Source organism: Cryphonectria parasitica, assembly GCF_011745365.1.
Source record: "Cryphonectria parasitica EP155 unplaced genomic scaffold M406scaffold_1, whole genome shotgun sequence".
NCBI lineage: Eukaryota > Fungi > Ascomycota > Sordariomycetes > Diaporthales > Cryphonectriaceae > Cryphonectria > Cryphonectria parasitica.
In genome coordinates, this window is record NW_024468909.1 from 5060324 (window position 1) to 5078993 (window position 18670).

Below are 18670 nucleotides of genomic sequence, written 5' to 3' on the forward strand. Positions count from 1 at the left end.
CCTTGTCGCGACAAGTGGCGAACAATAGTGACAGTGTGCACGCTGGATGTTCTGCTGCACCAAAGAGGGCGGCGACGGTGTATGTGAAAGATTGTAACTCGATTCCACTTTTGAGTTCTTTGAAATCGAATTCGCTTGATATTCATTTCCTCTTCAGTATGTTGATGGATGCACTGAGCGTGTAGATCCATCGCGATTGAGCCGGGATACTTCTAGGCTCGGAGCTTCACACGGCGGGGGGACTTGTCCACAGGATGAATGGATGTCTGAGGAGAATAAGAATGATTTCCATTGATGGGCACATCCTTACCGTTGAATTGCTCGTCCCTGGTGCTTTGAATAGCCAGAGGCTATGCCATGGCATTTCCACCGCAAAACTCCGCGCTCTGCATGCGTGGTGTACACAAATTTCATGTGCCATTCCCCAGGTTTCCGACGCTCCGAGAGCACACCTTGCTGAGATTCCAACCCCTAATGTCTGTAGGTAGGACGGGTGTTTTGGGTGGTCGCAGTGGATGTCTTCACAGCGCCTGCGTTTTCCTGGGAGGCCCGAACTCCTTCCCCATACAGATAGAGCATAATCCCAACCAACTATAGTCCTAACGATCGTCTGACGCTGTCCCGAACTTTCTTGTCGTATTCCTCCCTGCGGTCGCGCCACATCTTGGCGGCATCGACATTGGCGGGGCTCTCATCATTGGGCTCGGCCAGGAGGTTCATGACAGAGAGCAGGATCTTCTCGACGGACTGGATGGGTGACCACCGCTCGGATGCGTGCTCGTAGTGGTTGGGATCGTCGCCGGCTGGGTGGAGGATAGATATGCATACCAGGCCTGTCGGGTATACTGTGTATGTCTCGCCTTGTCAGCCTTTGGTCTCCTTTTGTTTGTCAAGGCAGACATACCATTTGGGTGCCACATCTCGCCCAAGAACTTCATGGTCGGCGGCGATAGCGGATAGTCGCTGGGGAACTTCAGCTCGGCTGGGAAGACGCCCCCCTCGAACGGCGTGCCTTCTGGGCCTTGAATCAGGGCTTGCCAGTTCAGTAGGTCTTCTTCGGAAACAGGACCCGCGGTGATGCCATCGGGTGGGTTGTTGGTGAGCATGCGGTACTCCTGGAGGAGCCGGCGTTGAGCGGTTGATGTCATTGTGGAAGTCTTAGCCGCAGAGGCACGGCAATGTAAAGCCCCACGAGTGGACAAGAGGGATAGGTAGAACGTGTCGCAAAAAATAGTGGGCTACCGGTGCTGGGTAGGCTTCGAGGCTGTTAGGTTGCTGAGGTGTGAATTGGTTGGTGTACTTGGGATGAAGTGGGTTGTATTCACGACGAAGATGTCTTTGACTACGTACTACGTACATCACTACGATAGGGTAGTAGAGCGCTGCGTTACAGGCGAGTGCGTCGGGGCCAAGGTGGAGGTGATAGTGGGGGGTTCCTTGGGTGGGGCAGGCTACTGCTGTAGTTCCGGCGCGCCGTGGGAATTTCTAGCGTTTAAAGCTTCTGGAAGCTTAGCTCTGACCTGCTCACCTTTGTCACGCAGCCAGAATCAACCTTCTACGGCGAACGATGCCACCACGATTGAGTCTGCGATCCTTGACGGGTCGCGGTCACTCGCTGCACGGATATACTGCCACTCCGACGACGCCGAGTATCTGTCTGTTCTGCTCCCTCTCGGAGCGAAGTCTTCCAAGGAGAACTCGGCGCAAGTCTCTCTCGACGCGACGGAACCAGTCCACGTCCACAACCGCGTCCACTTCCACCTCCGTCCGAACCTCAGATGCGCGAAAGGACCTCCAGGAGGCGCTACGAAGCCTGCAAAAACATGCTGTCAACTATGTGAACCTATCGCGGGTGCAACTGGCACTCAATGCCCTGCGACAAGAGGCCGGAGACGAGACCGTGCGGGTGGCCATCCTCGGTTTGGCCAACGGCTCAGATTCAGGGCCCACTGCGAAGGAAATCTTGCGTCTGCTGTTAGCAGATCCGTTATCGCCCCAACAAGAGTGGGAGGGGGAACTGCTGGGACATGATATCAATAAACCTCTGATCGTGCGAGTGGGGGCAGCTCAACACCTCGAACAAGGAAGCGACACCGAAGAAGGGAACCTCACCTACGCCAAAGGTGGCTTGTTGAAGGAACTGAACGTGTCTTCGCCGGGACTCGATGGTAACAGGCTCGAGTTCCTGCTAATGACGAGCAATCCTCTCGCCGACGCGTCGGAATTTGCCGTTCAGAGGTTCGAAGAGGCTGCGCTGGTACCGACCGTGGAAATACCGACGTCCAGTACTGGGAGGTTTACACCTGTCACCACGCCAGTGCATAAGGCGTTGTTAGTCGGTGACGGACTTATGGGAGCCGCCTCTTTGATAAATTCGCCAGTTCTGCATCATGACGAAGCGATCATGGGCGCAGTGAACCTTCCGGGCTTCGTGGCCCAGGACGAAGCGGGCTTGCCATTTATCCGAGTTGATGTCACGGCTGCGGAGCAAGGCGTCCACGACATCCGTCAGAGTGTTGACAAGGCTTTCGGATACGAAAAGCTGTGGTTTAAGAGCAACATGCCAGCCATCATAAAGTGGCTCAAGGAAGGTGCTACTACAACAGACAATAGCACAACCAAAAGCGTGGTCCGCAATTTGATCGCATCAGTTTTGAGGAGTACACGGGACGCCATAGGACAAGAAGAGGTTCGGCGCTTATCTGCGGCATCTTCGTCAATAGTCTCGCCTAGAGCGGTCGTTTCCTTGAACAATGCACTTGCAGACTGGTCTGAGAAGGCTCACGCTGAGTTACAAGGAGAGTTGGACAGGGCCTTCAGCAGTCGGCGGTGGAGCAAGCTGAACTGGTGGAAGCTATTCTGGCGGGTGGACGATGTCGGCGTGCTCTCTTCCGAGATGCTGTCGCAGCGATTCCTGCCTCGCGCAGAGCGCAACGTCATCTACCTTGCCGGCCAAATAGATGGGTCGGAATTGTTGGGTCCCGACAATGGCAAGGCGGTGTATTCCTTGCCTTCCCTCGTGTCGGCACCCTTGCCAACATCGCCACCGAGTGACTCTACTACCATAGCACAGGCTACGCCGCCTAGTCTTCCAACAGGCACAAAGTGGCCTACCCACATCACGTTCACGCGCAACTATCTTCAGTTGGAGACTATCCCTGCCCTCCAGGCGCTCGCCCAGAAGCTCGTCTTCCAGTCTGCCAGCTTTTCGGGACTAACCACCGCCCTCGGCGCACTCATGTATCTGTCCTCTTTCGGCCTCTCCGAGTCAGGTGCGGTAGCAGCGTTTGGCATTGTCTGGAGCCTTCGACGTCTACAAAAGAAGTGGGAGGCTGCACGCGAGTACTGGCAGAGTGAGGTCCGGGAGGAAGGACGCAAGGCAGTACGAGCTGTGGAGATCAGTGTGGGCGAAGCGTTGGACAAGGCAACGAGGAAGGGTGGCGAGGGGGTTGATGAAGCACATTTGAAGGATCTGAGAGCGGCCACAGAGCTCATCCAGAAGGCGGAGGAGGCGTTGGAACGACTCCAATGATTCCGATGAGAAGCAGGCCGGTGAACATAGCGGACCTCATGTACAACAGAATCTTGTGTACATACTACTAGAACTGAACCTAATATTCAATGAATCCTCAACTTTGGAAATCCACTTGTGTCAGCACTTATCTTTGTTTTGGATTTGGCTGTACGTACGGACGGACGTAGTTGTCGCCAGTCTAAGTCCAGATATCTTTTTTTTATCTTGGTTGACGATCCCACAGCATGTGTTCTGTCCGGATCATCCGTGTTTTGAACCCCTCCCCAACGCCATGCAGATGTCCCTAATCATGACACGCGGGTTTCCTCCTCTCGTCATCCTCCAGACTTATGCGAGGACCTCGCGATGTGCGCGTACCTTTCCTCTTCTTTGCATTGGGTCCTTTACTGCCTCTCTCTCTCGGTCCGGAGTGCATCGCTGAACACAGTATCTCGTGGCTTCGCATGCTTGTCTTGTCCCTTTCTTTTCCTTTCAAACTCAAACTCTCAACCACGAACTCGAGGCGCTGGCCCGATTCCACGCTGAGAGCCCGTCTCCGAAGCAGCCCAGTTCTACCTGCCGCCTCCGCGACCGCCCGCCCGCGCTCTGCTGACTGTCGCACGACCTCTTGCCAGACCGACACCACGCCCGCGGACGTTTCGAGATTTGAACATAGGTGCGTTCCTGTTCGCATACACACACTCATCGTCAGCAAAATGCAAGCGTCGGAGAAGAGGAGGAGTAGGAGCTAAAGGCCTGTCATGTAATCACTTACCTCAACATGTCGGGCACGATGAAGAATCGCACGTGGCTGCCTCTGATGTACACTTGCTCCAGATGGCTCACGCGCCCGTCCCGCGCGGTCACTGTGATGTCCTTGAGCTGGACGTTCATGTTGTCCTCAGCTGTGCGATTGGAAACTTAGCAAAGGCCATATAGTGCGTGACGACGCGAACAGAAAATATCTGGAAGAGGTCACAGATGGGGAAGGGCTGGGAGACAAGGACGACGAAGTTGTAACACACCTTCGATCAGCTTGCCGCGGTAGGTGGTGCCGCTATCGAGCTCCAGGGTCACGATGTGGCCCTGGGCCTCGTTGAGGAGCTTGATGGGGATTCCGATCGTCGAGGTCATGGTTGCTGGCGGTGAGGACTGGGATGGCGCGGTCGGGGTGAGCTGAACGTTTACGCTGGACGGCGAGCTTTCTAGAGGTCGAAGTCGCGACCAAGCCAGGTCGGGCGCGCCGGGCTTGCTGCTGACTAAGCTAGACGGCACGGCAATTTTCTCCGATCCGACGTCCAAGGTTAGAGGGCCGGGAGTCACTGCGAGCCAACCTCCTAGGTTCAAGCATAAGTAAGTACTTAATTTGCAGAGCAACTCAATGAAATTGGTGAAAAGTCTTGACGGAAATCGTTTGCTTCTTGTCTTTGGTGTCGTGTGCCACCATTGCTCAATGATCAATGTAGCAAGAGACCATGGAGAGTTTCTAGCAGTCTCTTTCCCATTATTCCGCTTTCCCCGCCCATTTTTTGTTCCCTCTCATGTTCATCACTTGCCGCTCCCATGCTACTCTTTGCTTAATAGATAGGCAAGAGTCGGGAACTGCATTTCGCTTCTCACCGCCTCCCCTTCCAACACACTATCTTACACATAATTCTGTTCCAAAAATTGATACGGGAAAGCTTCGAATTTACAATTTGGTTGAGATCACGGCATTACAATTGAAGATGCTCTAGCATCGCCTCGTCGCATTTATGGACCCAACAAACAAGAAATCAGCTGTTTTGATCTCATGCGGCTTTCCTCGCATTTATATTAAGAAATAGTAACTGTAGGCTATCGTCTCCATGCATACTACTGGGCGCTTTGCAAGGCCAACTTCCCCATAGCGGTGTATAGGGCTGACGTGGCAGGGAACAAGTTCTGAGATTGAAACACCCAAGGGGTCTCTTCAGCCTAGTATAATGAAGTCTCGTTCTGAGGGGTTTATTCACCAGAATATGGACCACTGTACGGCGAGTGGACCAAGTCCCTTGGAACGGAGCAACTCGTTAAGCTCGAGCGCGTACATTGTGAGGGGCAGCTGACACGGTGGCCTGGGTCCGTATAGCGGATCCAGCAAACCTTGACTCTCAACAATGCTGGTCTACGAAGTATATCGTCATTCAATCTAATCTGACCAGGCTCGTCGCTGGCCTGTCTGGAGCGAGTGACTAGGGTTGGCGGTGCTGCTCGACAATTTGACTCGATCCACTATTGCCCGGCATATGTAGATTATATTGTCTGAACACAAGTCGTCTGTCTGGAGGTCATCGTGTGGTTTACAGCTGAATCGGTTCGATACTGACGACTGGCCACCATACAACGAGCGATGCACCTCGAAGTCTAGGAAGTACTCTGTTCTCACTCATCTGCATTGCTATTGGATGATGCTGCATGTCTGCTACAGATCCAATCACAGAAGAGTTTCGCAAGCAACACCAATCCGGGCTGTTTACCTAAGGAAGGGGTTTTCTGGATGTGGAGCTGACTATGTGAAGGGCATATGCTCATTTCGAAGAGATCCACTTCAATTTCGCAGTCTTCTCTCTCCCGCTATAGTGCATACATGGGAATTGATGTGTCTGACGCGTATCTGCCTATGGCGTATTGAAGTGACTGGGTGAACCTGTCTGCAATGTTTTGCCATCAAGTATAAGGCTTGAGGTTATCCCACTGGAGCATCGGGATGTGGGAGGCAAGATTAGGTCCACCCGTAGTCAAGGAGAATAATGGCCGATCAACCCTTGGCATTGCAAAGGCAACGTTGAAACCCTGCTGATACTGGTCCGCGGACACCTTTCATCGCCACAACTTGCAAAAACAAGAGAAGCAAAAAGAAAAAGAAAGAATAAGGAAAATCGCAACGATACCGAAATTGCTTGGCACGAACTTCACCGCTACGTAACCCATTCTCTCAAGAATTCAAGCTTGCTTTTTGAGTTGCCGATCTTGTCTGTGCGCCTGCGTTGACGTTACCGATCCGGAACCATGGGACTCAGATGTTTAACGAGGCTTGGCAATCAACCACGAGCGCACGACAATGCCGTCTTTTACTTAGCCTGGAAAGTATACACCAAGGGTCTAGACTACCAGATCTGCAACCATACCTAGAAAAATAGAAGGAAGGAAGGAAATACTACTTCACATCCTTGAGCGTCAGGCCTGCACGTAAGCAAGACGAGAGAGACAGGGAGAAGAAGGTATATCGGGCTCCGAACCCAAACTTGGGACTTGGCCGATGGAGAAACCTTGTCATTGCTTCATTCTGTACCAAAGAAACTGCGAAAAACCCAACTCCAGAAAATCTCAGAAGGAAATGCTGACTGCCCGAATACAAGAGATGAGAGACGGAGAGCGAGAGAAAGTGTGTGTGGATGCGAAATGAGAGGAACCCAACATCGGAGTTCCCAAGAGGTGTCCACCGCGTCGCGAACTTCCTTTTTTTTTTCGTCACCACTGGAAGCCCTTTACAGGTTCACAGCTATTTGAAAGGATTCCCATGGTCCCTCGAAGCAGTCACCAGGCCAAATCACCTGTTCTCCGGTCTCTAAACAATTCGAACCCTCAGACACCACCGCCTTATAGAAGGCCTCGTCTGCCTCGAGATAGCAGTAAGGGTAGGCAGTCTCGAGGTTCGTGCAGGATGCGCCGGAGTAGTCGCTGCCTGTGTTGACGGCAGTGCCGTCTGTGCACGACGAGCCGCAGTAGAATGTGTAGTTGTTGGCTGACACAACGACAGCTGAGGCAAGAGCCAGAATTGTGGTAATGATGGGCTGCATCTTTGATCTGTGCCAGTGTGAGTTGATGACTTATGTGTTGTTGAAGGGAGGGGGAGGTTGGAAGGGCTTGAGCTCACAGTAGTTGGGTTGGCTTGGAGAAGGGGGTGCTCTGAACTTGGAGGCTTGAGTTGTTTGTGTGTTCCCGCTAATGTTGATAATACACCATGAATCATGTTCAAACGGAGGCTGGCTTTCCTTTAAATACAAATACACAAACATATACACACATACTACATAGTAGTTGACTGGTCTAGTCAGTATGATTTACCCAGTATACCCCTCATGGCAGCAACTTGCCGACCGGCCCTTAATTCGGGTATTATTGACATGTCTGATTTCTCCACCGACGCACCCTGCTTGGGAATGTGATGAGTTTGGAGCATATCTAAAAAATTATTCAGCATTTCATCATGTCCGCGCGACGGACGGCGATACGCGGATCTGCTGATCTGGATCCGCCGATGGGCTGACGACGCAACATGTTTCTAGCTACCTCTCCAGGCTTGCAGAACATTCTCCAGGTCACAGCTCCATGCGGTGAATACAAAGTGGACCATGGTGGATTTTGATGTCACTTGCATACCTGATGATTTGCAGGGTAGCGGACGGCTATCTCGGCCGTGACCGCTCGGCCGTTTGAAGTTGTGGAGAGAGAGGGAGAGCAAGAGAGGTGGGCAGTCCCGCCTCTCGGACCCACTGTTTCGTCTTGACTGGATAGCAAGGCTGGTCCACTTGATCACTCATTCCCCGCCCTTCCTCTCCTCCGATTTTTCCACCTTTTTTCCAGAGTGCCGCCAGCATGTTGAGGCCTGCGGCTTGTCACTGGAAATATGACGGGTGGTAACGGTACAACCCATGTCTCAGCCAACGGGACAGGGAATTGGTTCCTTTGGGGGAAGAGCTGGTTGTGCGAGGGATCCATGACAGGATCTAGAGAAAAGATCCTGCCAGGCTGCACCCCCCCCTGGGTCTCGCCTTTACAGCACTATAGTATACTATAGTAATACCCAGCGTGCGTTATAGCGGTTTCATCAATTCTATAGTAGTTTGCACAAGCAGCGGATGGTGACACTAATGTGGGACGTGTCCCAATTGCCGCAGACCTTAGGATAGCCAATTGTCTTACACGGTTCGACCCCGCGATCCCTGGCTAGGGGCCTTTCCCTTCTGAAATATCGCTATCAGTGCACCGTGCCAACCTTTCAGGTCTCGGGTGTCAATTAAGCGAGTTCGTGCTAAGCCCCAGGAGGTACTTCGCCTTGTTGCTCGATTCACTGCCCCCCCTCTTGTCTCCTTCTTCCTCTAGTAGGTGATGAATTGATACTTTGGTTCAGGAAGCACCATGTTGAGCCAGCTGGTCTTGGCGGATGCAATAATGGGGGCATTAAGCTCACTACTATGGGTCAGCGCTGATTTTTCTTGGCGGATAAAAGAAAATAAAGAAGAAGAAAAATTCATTCCAGATAGAAACATACACACACAATAGAGCGAGCATTCAAGGTTGTCATGGATGATGCAGGAAGGGGTGCATTCTGCATACGTTACCGAAGGCAGAGAATTGGGCACATCCCAAACAGAAAACCCTGCAAACCATATGACATGATACATCGGAGTTCTTTTGTGGCCCGGGAGGACCAAACATACTTACTATGTGGTATAGTCATGGAATCATCCATCCAGACGTAGTATGGTAAGATGATTTTGAGAGGGGAAAGATAGGGAAAGAAAGGTTTCCTCGCTAAGTCAGGGAGTAGCTAGGGCTGGGGTGGACTGGCTGACTGCTGAACAAGCACAACAATCACGCAACAAGTAGAAACCAAGTAGGGAAGGGACCGCCGTCCAACAACAAGCCAGTCGAAATTTCTACTTGATGTAGAAGGACAGGGAGAAAAGAAGAAGAAGAAGAAGAAGAAGAAGAAGAAGAAGAAGAAGAAGAAGAAGAAGAAGAAGAAGCAAAAACCAGAGAAACGTACAAATGACCTGTCCGTGCCCATGTCCTGTTTATCCCTCCCTCTTGACACCTTCTTCTGCTCCCTTCGCCCCCAAAGGTGTCAGCGATGGTCACCTTCCAGGCATCAAAAAAGGTTCAGCCCATCATCACATCACAGAATGAGGTCCTTGGACACATCGCAAATCAGAGGAAGCAGTAAGAGCACGTGCTATGCCTCAAATACGGACCTATGCTATAGTATACGAGAAAGGGTCTAAACTGCAGTCAATCGAAGGATTTTCATTGTGTATGTGCAGTGTCAGCCGATGGCCCCGCTCGCTCTCTGCAGGCCAGGGCGTCGGCTGCTTCCCTCGCAAAGAGTTCTCACTGCCTCTCTTTCTTTTTCTTCTTTTTTTCCTGCCTCCTCGTTCTCCTTTGATTTCTTTCTTCTTTCTTCTCTCTTTCCTTTAATGCTCTCAGCTGCCCTCTTATCTCCTTCACGATGCTGAGAATATCTTTGGTACGATAATCATGCAGTATCTGACGAAAGGGGGGCGTGTACTCCGAACCGACCCACAGTCTGCACAAGTGTAAGATCACTCGACAAATCATTCGAGGGGGCGCCACCAGGAGGTTGTAGCTGAATAGCGACGTCGCCGGGGTTCAACCTACTTTTGTAACCTGACATGCCCAGCTCAGGTTAGAGTGATTCCACGGGTCTATCGCAGATAGGCTCTTGGATGCAGGGCAGGTGGCACAGCTAGGCCTAATACAGGGATGTCGTCTTACTATTTAAGCCCCCGACTTGAAATTTCTATACGATTTCCTTCAGGTCAGACGGTCAATGAACGAGGCTAGGCGCCCACAGCCACTCGAGCGCAGACGGACGAGGAGGATGGGATCATTCAAAAAGAAGGAGATCATGAGGCTGCACACATTCTTCTTCGTGCCGCCATGGTTCTGGTGGAATCACACGCGTCCCTCTCCGGCACCCTTCACGGGCTGCAAACCACGACACTTAAGGTTGTGATATTGTACTTTGTTGACAATGGTCAGCGCCGTTCAGAGTCCAGTGCGGCAGGTTCTTTTCCGACAATCGATCCTGCCGCTGTTCCTAGCGGCTGTCTATCTCGCCATTCTCATCATCCCGTGGGTTTTGACCTGTGTGATTTCTCGAAACCCACGGTTTTTGGTCCAGGAGCGGGTGCATTTTGACATCGACAGCGACTCCTTCCTCTGGGTCAACTACTCGACCCTCAGACTGATCAATGCGCTCAACGCCATCACCGCGGCGCTCTCGCTGCCCTTGCTAAGCATACTGCTAGCGCGAGCCGCGGTCGTTTCCAGCCAGCGCCACGGCGCCAAACAAAGGTTGACCGTGCGACAATTGTTCGCGCTTGCAGACCGCGGCTGGTGGAATCCTTTCAAGGCGCTGCGCAGGTCAAGATCGTCCCGGCTCCAATTATTTGGTTCGATACTGTTGGCCGTGGCGCTCGCGCTCCCCATCGTGCGGTCTGTACTCCTCAGCTATCACAGCACTGCGATCAAATTGAAGACCGATGACGACTACGAATGGTGGGCCGACCATATAGGGACAAGTCCAGGCCCGGGGGTGCTGGCAGGCGTGCAAGAGTCCGATATCATTTCAAGCACACGAGCGAGACTACTAGCGACGTCTGGAGGGATTGAGACAAGCCTGTGGCCCTTGTGCAGCGACTCTACGGACCCTGCCAGTACGTGCGGCATCGACTACAACCCATATGATCTGAGCCAGAGCGCCTTGAGCAACTACTGGGAACCGGGAGATTCTTACGATGAGCCGGGAGCTTATGGAGAATACACGACGAGTAAGTCACTGTTCCTTTATGAGGTCTCAGATCACGCATACTGACAACGAGCAGATGGAACAGCCTTGATGTTCGCGACCACGGTGCAAGCCGGGTCCAGCACCGGATTTGTGCCTGATCAATATGTCTTGGCTTTGAAGAGCGGCGCAATATGCTCGTCAGTGTCCTCGGACGAGGTCACATCCCAGTGCGCCACAGCTGGAAGCAGTGCGAACTCGGGCTGGGAAACGAGCCTCTACGTCGAGGGCTACCTGCAGGCCAACGTCTGTGTTCCCATTGTTAATGCCGGCGGGACCTGGCAGTCTACCGTCGGGGCCGATGGGAAGCCTTACACGTTCACCGAGGATGTGTATATAAGCCACCTAATCCTAGACGAGGAAAGTTCTACTGATTGGTATTGTGAAGGCGGTGATTGCTTGGGGACCGAATCAGGCCTCTACGTGCACTGCCAAATGAACACCACACTGGGCTATGTTCAGCTGGGAAGCATATCTTCCGAGGGCGTACCGAGTCGTTTCCTGAACAGCACTCCTCCCTCTTTTCAAATTCCCAAAGGCACCGTGTCTGGAGGGGCGACAGGACCGCTTATGTCAACAGCTCAGGCATTATTTGGTAACGGCAGCTGGTTCAACATGCTCGGCGAGATGCAGTCTGCGAACCTTGACAACCAGACAATAGCCAACTTGGTGACGCTTGCCTGTGAAATCATGCCGTTGAACAATGCTGCCTACTTCAGAGGTGACTCGGCCGGCTGTTCGGAGATACAAAGCTATCTGGATTGGTTGGCGGACTCTCCCGGTGGCTTGTCGCAAGGCATTGAGACCCTCACGTACGATTTCTTCAGTATTTTCGACTCCCCCTGGACGGCCCGCGCTGCCCTCAACACAGGCGCATTTTTTGCCAACTCCGACCTCCTCTCCGCAGCCATTAACGATAACAATATCTACTACGATTACTCAAACATGTCCTACGGGGTTTACAAGTACGACGGCGTCCAGACACCCTCGACCATACCTGTCGTTACTCTGGGCGCCCTGATCGCCATCACCACTCTCATCGGCCTCCAGGTCATCGCCATAGCACTCCTGCTGGCGTACATATACAGTACCAAAGTGTGGACTACGACCCTGAACGCCTTCGCGATGGCCAGGATCGGCGCCCAGCTGTCGAGGCACGCCGCCTTCGACTGGGCCGAGTACAGCCCTGAAATCTTAGGCATTGGTGTCGTCCGCGACGACAGGCTTGCAGAGTTGTGGGAGATGGACGGGCTCATCGATACGTCTGTCGTGCTGGAATCACCCCCCGAGCGGCCTGCAGCGGGGAGGGGTGGTGGTGATATGGAGATGGCCGAGTTCTTGCCGGCATATTCACCTCGAGGGCATGAATCGGGAGAAGAAGGGGAGCAGAGTTCGAGGCTTGTGGGGTCTGAGGACCTGGCGAGACCATCGTCCGCTGGATCATCACCTCCTTATGGGCTACGTGATGAGCATCGCGAAGGCGACGAGGTCTCGGAGATGAGCGAGGATATTGAGCGGGCGGGCGTGGAGGGAGCAGTCACCCCGGCGTCGTCTACCGCACCAGCCTTGGCTGCAGCAGCTCGATAGGTGGAAGAGGATGAGAGGATGGGTCCACAATGAAAGGGGTTCTCAATTTTTGTTTTGTTTGTTTGTTTGAGGGCAGTATTAGCGCTGGGTGTTGGGCGGATTTTCCGACGGACTGGTTAAATTTAATGACTTAGATACAAGATAATGTCTAGATATTGGTTGCAAGCGAATCAATACGATGTAATAGATCGTACAGGACGCGATATATATGGAACCCTTGGCAGAGAGCAATTATGCACCCATGAGATGCTCCCGCCTCAAGCAAGGTCCATACCGCCCTCATCATTTGCCGTCCCACTGCTCTCCTCTACCACCAGATCCTCCTTCGGACTAGATGACACGGCCACACCAGCACCACCAGCACCAGACCCGTCCTCCTCTTCCGGTCCAGAAGCACTCGCAGACCTCGAGGCCCCCTCCATTCCCCCATCCACCGCCACGGCTTGCGCCCATCTCTGCACCCGCCGTGGCGGCGCTCCCAGCCCCCCAGACCGTAGCGAGCTGTAGCTTGACTTGATTGAGATACTCTCAAGCAAACTCGACATCTCGGCAGCAAAGATGCTCGAGATGGAGGGCTGCTGAAGCTGCTGCTGCTGTTGCTGCCGCCCCCCCGCACCTCCGCTGCCAGTACTGCCGCGGCTTCTGCCTACACCACCATCCAAGCCTTCACCTCGCGACGGCAGCGACAGCGGCGTGTTATTCACTGCGCCTTTTTCTTCTAGGTCCCAGCCGCCCATGCTGGTTGTACCGAGCGTGTGAGCCCATCGGGTCGAGGACGGGGCGTCAATGCCTAGACGGCGCGGGGACGGGGTGACGGGGCGGATGGTAAGATCGCCGACAACGTCGCCTAGAGTTATGGGCGACGCGAAGGATGTCGAGAGGTGGTTCTGGGCTCGTTTGGGGGTGGGATCGGATGATGCACGGTGGCGGCGCTGGCGGATCAGATAGAGGAGGAGCAACAAGACGGCGATCAGGACGAGGGTTGTTCCGCCGAGGACAACACCGATGATCAAGTGCGTGGTGTTGACGGCTGTCAGCCTCCTCTGGAGCTGGTGTGGAGGTGTCGGATCCGAGGAGGCAAGCCACCTGGTCGAGAAGAAGGGCGGTGATACTGTGCTACGGCGGACAACAAATGCTAAGATCGTAGACATTTCTGGTGGGAGGAGCGTGTGTCGAGAGCGCGCTTGTTGGGGGTGTTGTTGTTGCTGTTGTTGTCAAGCGCAAACGATTATGTGGACATTCCCGATTTCCTTTCAGCTTCCTCTCAGGAACCATGAATTAAGAAGAGATGAAAACGAAAAAGTCGATCAATAATTGTGATCTTGATACCGACGCCTTGCCAAGTTATGCAGAACTGCCCTCAGCAGCTGCACAAGGGCGACGGCAAACACAGGACCGGGAAAAGAAGACAACATGTTGATAGTGATTAAAAGTGTATCACACTAGAAGATGCACTCGTTTGAAGGGGAGGCAAAAAGCAAGAATAAATCAATTATCAAGAATGAAAAATGATATGTTGCCAGCCTGAGAGAACTGCATCTGTGATTTCGATACCTCTTTCTTGTCCTCAAATCCACCTCCCACGGGGTTGGTTCGTTCCTTTTCAATGCCGGCGACAGGCTCCATAGCGACGGATTTTGGCAGAAGACGAAACACAAGGCTTTGACGAGGTGGATATGGTTGGAATAAAGAAAATGCACTGCGGGAAGCCGGCGCCAGCGTGCAGATTGATTGTGAGACGGTTGCACAATATGAGCTGCGCAGACCTGGCGGAGGTTAAAAGCCACAAAAGTACCACATGAGAAGATGGTATAAAAATAAATAGGACTAAAAAAAAACAAAATGAAAGAAAAAGAAAACGCTTTCATGGTAACAGAACTCCGAGACTTCGTCGTAAACGAAGCCTTGCTAAATCATCGTCCAGACATGTCGCTGAGGAGAGCAAGAAGTCCCCTCTTGCAAATCGTTTCCGTAATCATGCCACTTTGGGCACTATTCACACTGCCAACTCTCTACGATAGATCTCGAATCGAATCTCTTGTCCTTCTCTGCGTTGACTACTGCTCCGAGATTCTTCTGATGACGATCGGTTTTTCGAGATTTAGAATGTCGAGTATGATGTGTTTTCCCTCCTCCTCTTCGGACAGCGTTATGCTTGTCTTCACCTTTGGTGGTGGCGGCGACGGGGGCTGTGGTTTGATCACCGTATATGATGGTACTTCTGACACTGTGCCGGTGGTTTCTTTTTTGGCGGGGGGAGCTGGCAGCTTGCCTTTGCTTTGATGTTTCGGTGGCGTTGGTGGGCACGGGCTCTTCTTCTTGGGCGTAGGTGCTGGGGGAGGCTTGGCCGTAGGCTTCACTATTTCCTCTCAGAGTCAGGGCGGAGAATTCGTAGGGCAGACCTAAAGCAGTGAACGCAACAGCAGGACCTGATGCGTAGCTCATGGCATTGCTGGCTGTAGAGGTGGTGGTGATGGTGGTGGTGATGGTGGCGGGGTCAAGAGCAAGAGCAGTAGCAGCGATCTCTCCAAACATCACGTCCTCACCCGCAGTGTTGGCCGATGCTGTTGACGGCTCTGGTGTCTCAGATGGAACAGGCTTCTGCTGCCATATTGTCGAGCCGTCTTTGGTGAACTGGTAGAACCATCCACCTATGTCTCACAAGGTCAGCAAAGAGATGTTCGTTCACTCGTCGTCTGGATCGCACAGAAGTAATCGTAAGACCCACCATCCTCTTGAGGCCTTGCTCGCCACCATCCATCCCACTTAGACCCCTCGACCCGCTCCCATTGTGACCATTCCGGTGCAGGTGCAGGTGCAGGTGCAGGTGCTGGGACCGGTGGCGGTGGTGAAGGAGGTGAAAGAGCCTTCCGGGCGGCCCTCCGGTAGACTGGATAACGATGAACCTTTGATGGCACCTGGTTCTTTGGTGACTCATATTTGACCACTTCATATGAAGTCATTTCGGTCGACATGGTTACGGATGAAATGGAATTTGGGACCATGATTTAATGACCTGATGAGGGCGTTGTGTATTAAATACCCCCGGTGGTCGATCGGAAGAGGGGGGGGGGGGGTTTGTTCGAGGTAGTACGAGGCCGCGGGATAATTTGTGGGAAAAACAAGGAGGATCTTGAGGCTGTTCTAATATAGCTCCGGGGGTCTTAAGTTTAGCATGCGAGCAGATGATCGACGTTTTTGATAGTAACGGACATATAGATTTGAGGGTATCAGGGCACCTCCCTGGCCAGGATATTGCGAAAACCCTTCCTTGAAGGAGCTGACCGGGAAAAAGCTGGCACGAGATACCGCAGGGCTGACCGGGTTTTTAAATAGCACGTTTTGTGTGACCATAAGATTCATGACACTCTGGTTCAAATCCTTGGGGTTTCAATGCTGCAAGAAGATATCTGTGGGATCAATGGTAGTGAATTCTGTTGGGTTTCCTTTTACAGCTCATTTCTGTCTAAAGTCAGGTTGCGTTTGTTGGTTAATTCGAACAGAGCTCTGATTGCTCCAAGTCTCCATTTGCAGAAGGCCTGGTCCGTGGGTTTGTGCACTTTTGCCTGCAACTAAGCAACCGCATGTAGCCGTCAGGTGAATTACTGCCAGGACTAGTATCTTAAATGGAGACTGCATTGCGCCATTAGGCATCAAGTTTGGAAGGGCAGCTGGTTTTTTGAGTTTTGTCGATCCAAGTAGACAACCGAAATGATCAAGTGTTGCTGCCTTACCAGTGCCATCGTGCCCAATGGAACCATCTCTGCTGCAGGCTTGACAATAGCCCAACCTCCCCAGGGACGCCCTGTCCAATGCGACACTGGCAGCCACTGGCTTCGTCGCGGTCTAAAAACCCGTGTGGCCGTACCGAGATTATATCAGTTCTCATTTGAGGCGGCTTGAAGTCGTGCCCGGTAGCCTGCACGTGTCCTCCTCCCAATGGTTTTGCGCACTCTCGCAACGACACCCTTTTCGGTGCATGCATATCGCACTGCCTCTTCGTAAAAGCTGGCGTCCTCTGGCTCGCCGAGAACTGAACACAGCCGACGGCAAGCTTCAGCTTGGTCGCCACCACGGTTCTGGATATGGTCTCCGCGCTGGGTAGCCTCCGGAAAGCTTGATGGAATTCCCGTTGTCACGCTAGAGTCTCGTTCCAGGGTCGCCATTCGGACGTTTCCATAGCCTCCATGCACTTGACTAGCTCGGGTGGACTGGATCTCCAGTCAAATATGGACCGCGAATCCTGTTCCGGCCCAACCCACCTGGAGGTGTATCCTTTGAGGACCTTGATATCCTTGCCCCGTTCATCCGAGTACTCGAGGTTGACACTTGGAACCACGGCAATCTTGCCGTAGCCAGCATGCCACAGGTCCTTGCAGAAGAGCTGCGGTTCGCCTTGGAAGCACTCTCCCGGTTTGTTGCTGCGAAAGGACACCTCTCTGTCGAGGATGGGCTGGGCCGTGAAGGCAACGGCGCCGTTCCAGCAGCTGAAGACCTGGAAGGGTAGATGAGCTTGGTATCTTTTTTTCGTGTCTGTGTCCTTCCAGAACAAGTTCCAAGCCTGTGTGATGGGCATCAGCAACGACTCCCTTGCTCAATATGTTCGGGGCCGCTCACAAAGTTCCAGCTCCTGTCCTCGGGAATATTGAAGAACGCCTCCCCAGAGATAGTCCTTGCCACCCAGACGTCGTAAAAGGTCGGGTTGGCCCCGACATAGGTCCAGTCCATGGCACACGTCATGTCAGCCCCCAATAGCGCTTTCTGGTAGACGAGCTCCAGAATATCCTCCATACAGACGGCGACATCGTTAAGGAAGATAACTATCGTATCTGTGCCGTATCGGCGCGTATCGTCTAGCATTGGCTGCAGGGCTAGGTTCCGCAGCTTGGCCAGACCATAGATCCGATTCGCTTCGCCCTTTGGGTTCACGCTGCTCGTCGTGAAGAAGTACTCGATACCGAGCGTCTCCACCCCCTGGCGAATGGCAGCGAGCACTTCTGGGGTGCCATCGTCAGAATTGCCCTCGACAATCGACAGCGCGCAGTTGTCCGGGCCGAGAAAGTTAATGGCCTCGATGATGCTGCCGAGGAGTCGAGGAAGCAGGTCGACGCACTGGGTGAGGTCGAGAGCGAAGAAGAATTTGACGTAGTCACCAGGCTTGTCTGCAGGTGCTTTCAGGGGTGCGTAGCGGGCCAGGCCTGCCGGTTCAGGGCACTCGAGCCTCTCCACGGTCTGATCCTCAGGGTCTAAAACCGCCTGGACGTAGCGCGCTAGCAACGACTCATTCAAGACAGGCACGTCCGCTCCTTTTCCATTTCCATTTCCATCTCCTCCCCCTCCCTCACCTGGGATTTCTGAAAGTGGTTTCTCGCCATCATTGGCACCTGAAATGGTTTTGCCTGCTCCTGTATGGTCAGTCGAATTTCTGGCATCCTCCTCAAGAAAAAGAAATCTGTCCCAGTATAACGTTACGTACCTGGCGCATTCAAGAGCACGCGCACTGGTGCTAGTCTTTCCGAAAGCAAGTCGCGATACCAGAAGACCATTAACACGATGAGCGCGACGAACGCAATCTGCCCACCAATTATAATCCGTTGACGTACCATGGTGAACATGAAGCCGTATGTCTACAGGATAAAGCATCCCCTCCAGACCACCGCAGCGCAAGCAGGCTCGTCAAGGTGGGTTCAGCACTTTGTTAATCCACGCCACGCCTTACAGCACCGGTAGGGGGAGATTGGGGATGACGACGACGTGTTTGAAAATGATCCGCCCCCCCCCCCCAACACCCAGTCAGCCCGAGGCGCTATTGCGTCGTGAGATGCTGGTGAACTGCCACGATTTCCGAGAATAACCCCAGTTGGTGTCAGCCTGACCGCTCGCACGTCACCCGTTGGCTTCAAGGCGTCTTTGGGTTAGGGGCTAAGGTTCTGGTCACTATTTCAATTAGGGAG

At 53.0% G+C, this 18670-nt stretch overlaps 8 protein-coding genes across 8 annotated transcripts; 2 read left to right on the top strand and 6 right to left on the bottom strand.

The window, feature by feature from the left end:
* Positions 1-268: 268 nt before the first annotated feature.
* Positions 269-1148, bottom strand: M406DRAFT_344312 (ubiquitin-conjugating enzyme; the record flags this gene model as incomplete). The annotated part of the gene is made up of 2 exons (XM_040921965.1): positions 269-845; positions 905-1148. 2 exons carry the CDS (start codon positions 1146-1148, stop codon positions 592-594), a joined length of 498 nt encoding a protein of 165 aa, XP_040781706.1. The 3' UTR covers positions 269-591.
* A 184-nt stretch (positions 1149-1332) lies between these two features.
* M406DRAFT_344313 (uncharacterized protein) lies at positions 1333-3639 on the top strand (the record flags this gene model as incomplete). The annotated part of the gene is made up of 2 exons (XM_040921966.1): positions 1333-1371; positions 1733-3639. The coding sequence occupies 2 exons, from the start codon at positions 1333-1335 to the stop codon at positions 3530-3532; spliced, it is 1839 nt and encodes a 612-aa protein (XP_040781707.1). The 3' UTR covers positions 3533-3639.
* Positions 3640-4321: 682 nt separating this feature from the next.
* M406DRAFT_320493 (Sm-like ribonucleoprotein) lies at positions 4322-4661 on the bottom strand (the record flags this gene model as incomplete). Its single annotated transcript, XM_040919396.1, has 2 exons — positions 4540-4661; positions 4322-4419 (listed from the first exon to the last, which is right to left on the bottom strand). Coding segments are annotated over exons 1-2 (207 nt in total), but the record flags the coding sequence as incomplete, so codon positions are not given.
* Positions 4662-6804: 2143 nt separating this feature from the next.
* On the bottom strand, positions 6805-7428 carry M406DRAFT_354551 (uncharacterized protein). The gene is made up of 2 exons (XM_040922950.1): positions 7413-7428; positions 6805-7342 (listed from the first exon to the last, which is right to left on the bottom strand). The coding sequence occupies exon 2, from the start codon at positions 7333-7335 to the stop codon at positions 7024-7026; it is 312 nt and encodes a 103-aa protein (XP_040781709.1). The 5' UTR covers positions 7336-7342; positions 7413-7428; the 3' UTR covers positions 6805-7023.
* Positions 7429-10132: 2704 nt separating this feature from the next.
* On the top strand, positions 10133-12921 carry M406DRAFT_349375 (uncharacterized protein). Its single transcript, XM_040922463.1, has 3 exons — positions 10133-10840; positions 11000-11112; positions 11167-12921. The coding sequence occupies exons 1-3, from the start codon at positions 10314-10316 to the stop codon at positions 12714-12716; spliced, it is 2190 nt and encodes a 729-aa protein (XP_040781710.1). The 5' UTR covers positions 10133-10313; the 3' UTR covers positions 12717-12921.
* Positions 12922-12973: 52 nt separating this feature from the next.
* M406DRAFT_67130 (uncharacterized protein) lies at positions 12974-14131 on the bottom strand (the record flags this gene model as incomplete). The annotated part of the gene is made up of 2 exons (XM_040925044.1): positions 12974-13921; positions 14072-14131. 2 exons carry the CDS (start codon positions 14129-14131, stop codon positions 12974-12976), a joined length of 1008 nt encoding a protein of 335 aa, XP_040781711.1.
* Positions 14132-14773: 642 nt separating this feature from the next.
* M406DRAFT_326175 (uncharacterized protein) lies at positions 14774-15691 on the bottom strand (the record flags this gene model as incomplete). Its single annotated transcript, XM_040920050.1, has 3 exons — positions 14774-14905; positions 14943-15367; positions 15445-15691. The coding sequence occupies 3 exons, from the start codon at positions 15689-15691 to the stop codon at positions 14774-14776; spliced, it is 804 nt and encodes a 267-aa protein (XP_040781712.1).
* A 1166-nt stretch (positions 15692-16857) lies between these two features.
* Positions 16858-17966, bottom strand: M406DRAFT_26769 (family 69 glycosyltransferase; the record flags this gene model as incomplete). The annotated part of the gene is made up of 2 exons (XM_040917887.1): positions 16858-17277; positions 17334-17966. Coding segments are annotated over 2 exons (1053 nt in total), but the record flags the coding sequence as incomplete, so codon positions are not given.
* Between the last annotated feature and the right edge of the window lie 704 nt (positions 17967-18670).

Coding starts and splice junctions, on each gene's coding strand:
- M406DRAFT_354551 (XM_040922950.1), bottom strand. CDS start 7,335: ATGCAGCCCATCATTACCACAATTCTGGCTCTTGCCTCAGCTGTCGTT.
- M406DRAFT_349375 (XM_040922463.1), top strand. CDS start 10,314: ATGGTCAGCGCCGTTCAGAGTCCAGTGCGGCAGGTTCTTTTCCGACAA. Junction 10,841..10,999: donor ACCGATGACGACTACGAATG/GTGGGCCGACCA, acceptor GGACCCTGCCAG/TACGTGCGGCATCGACTACA. Junction 11,113..11,166: donor TTATGGAGAATACACGACGA/GTAAGTCACTGT, acceptor GACAACGAGCAG/ATGGAACAGCCTTGATGTTC.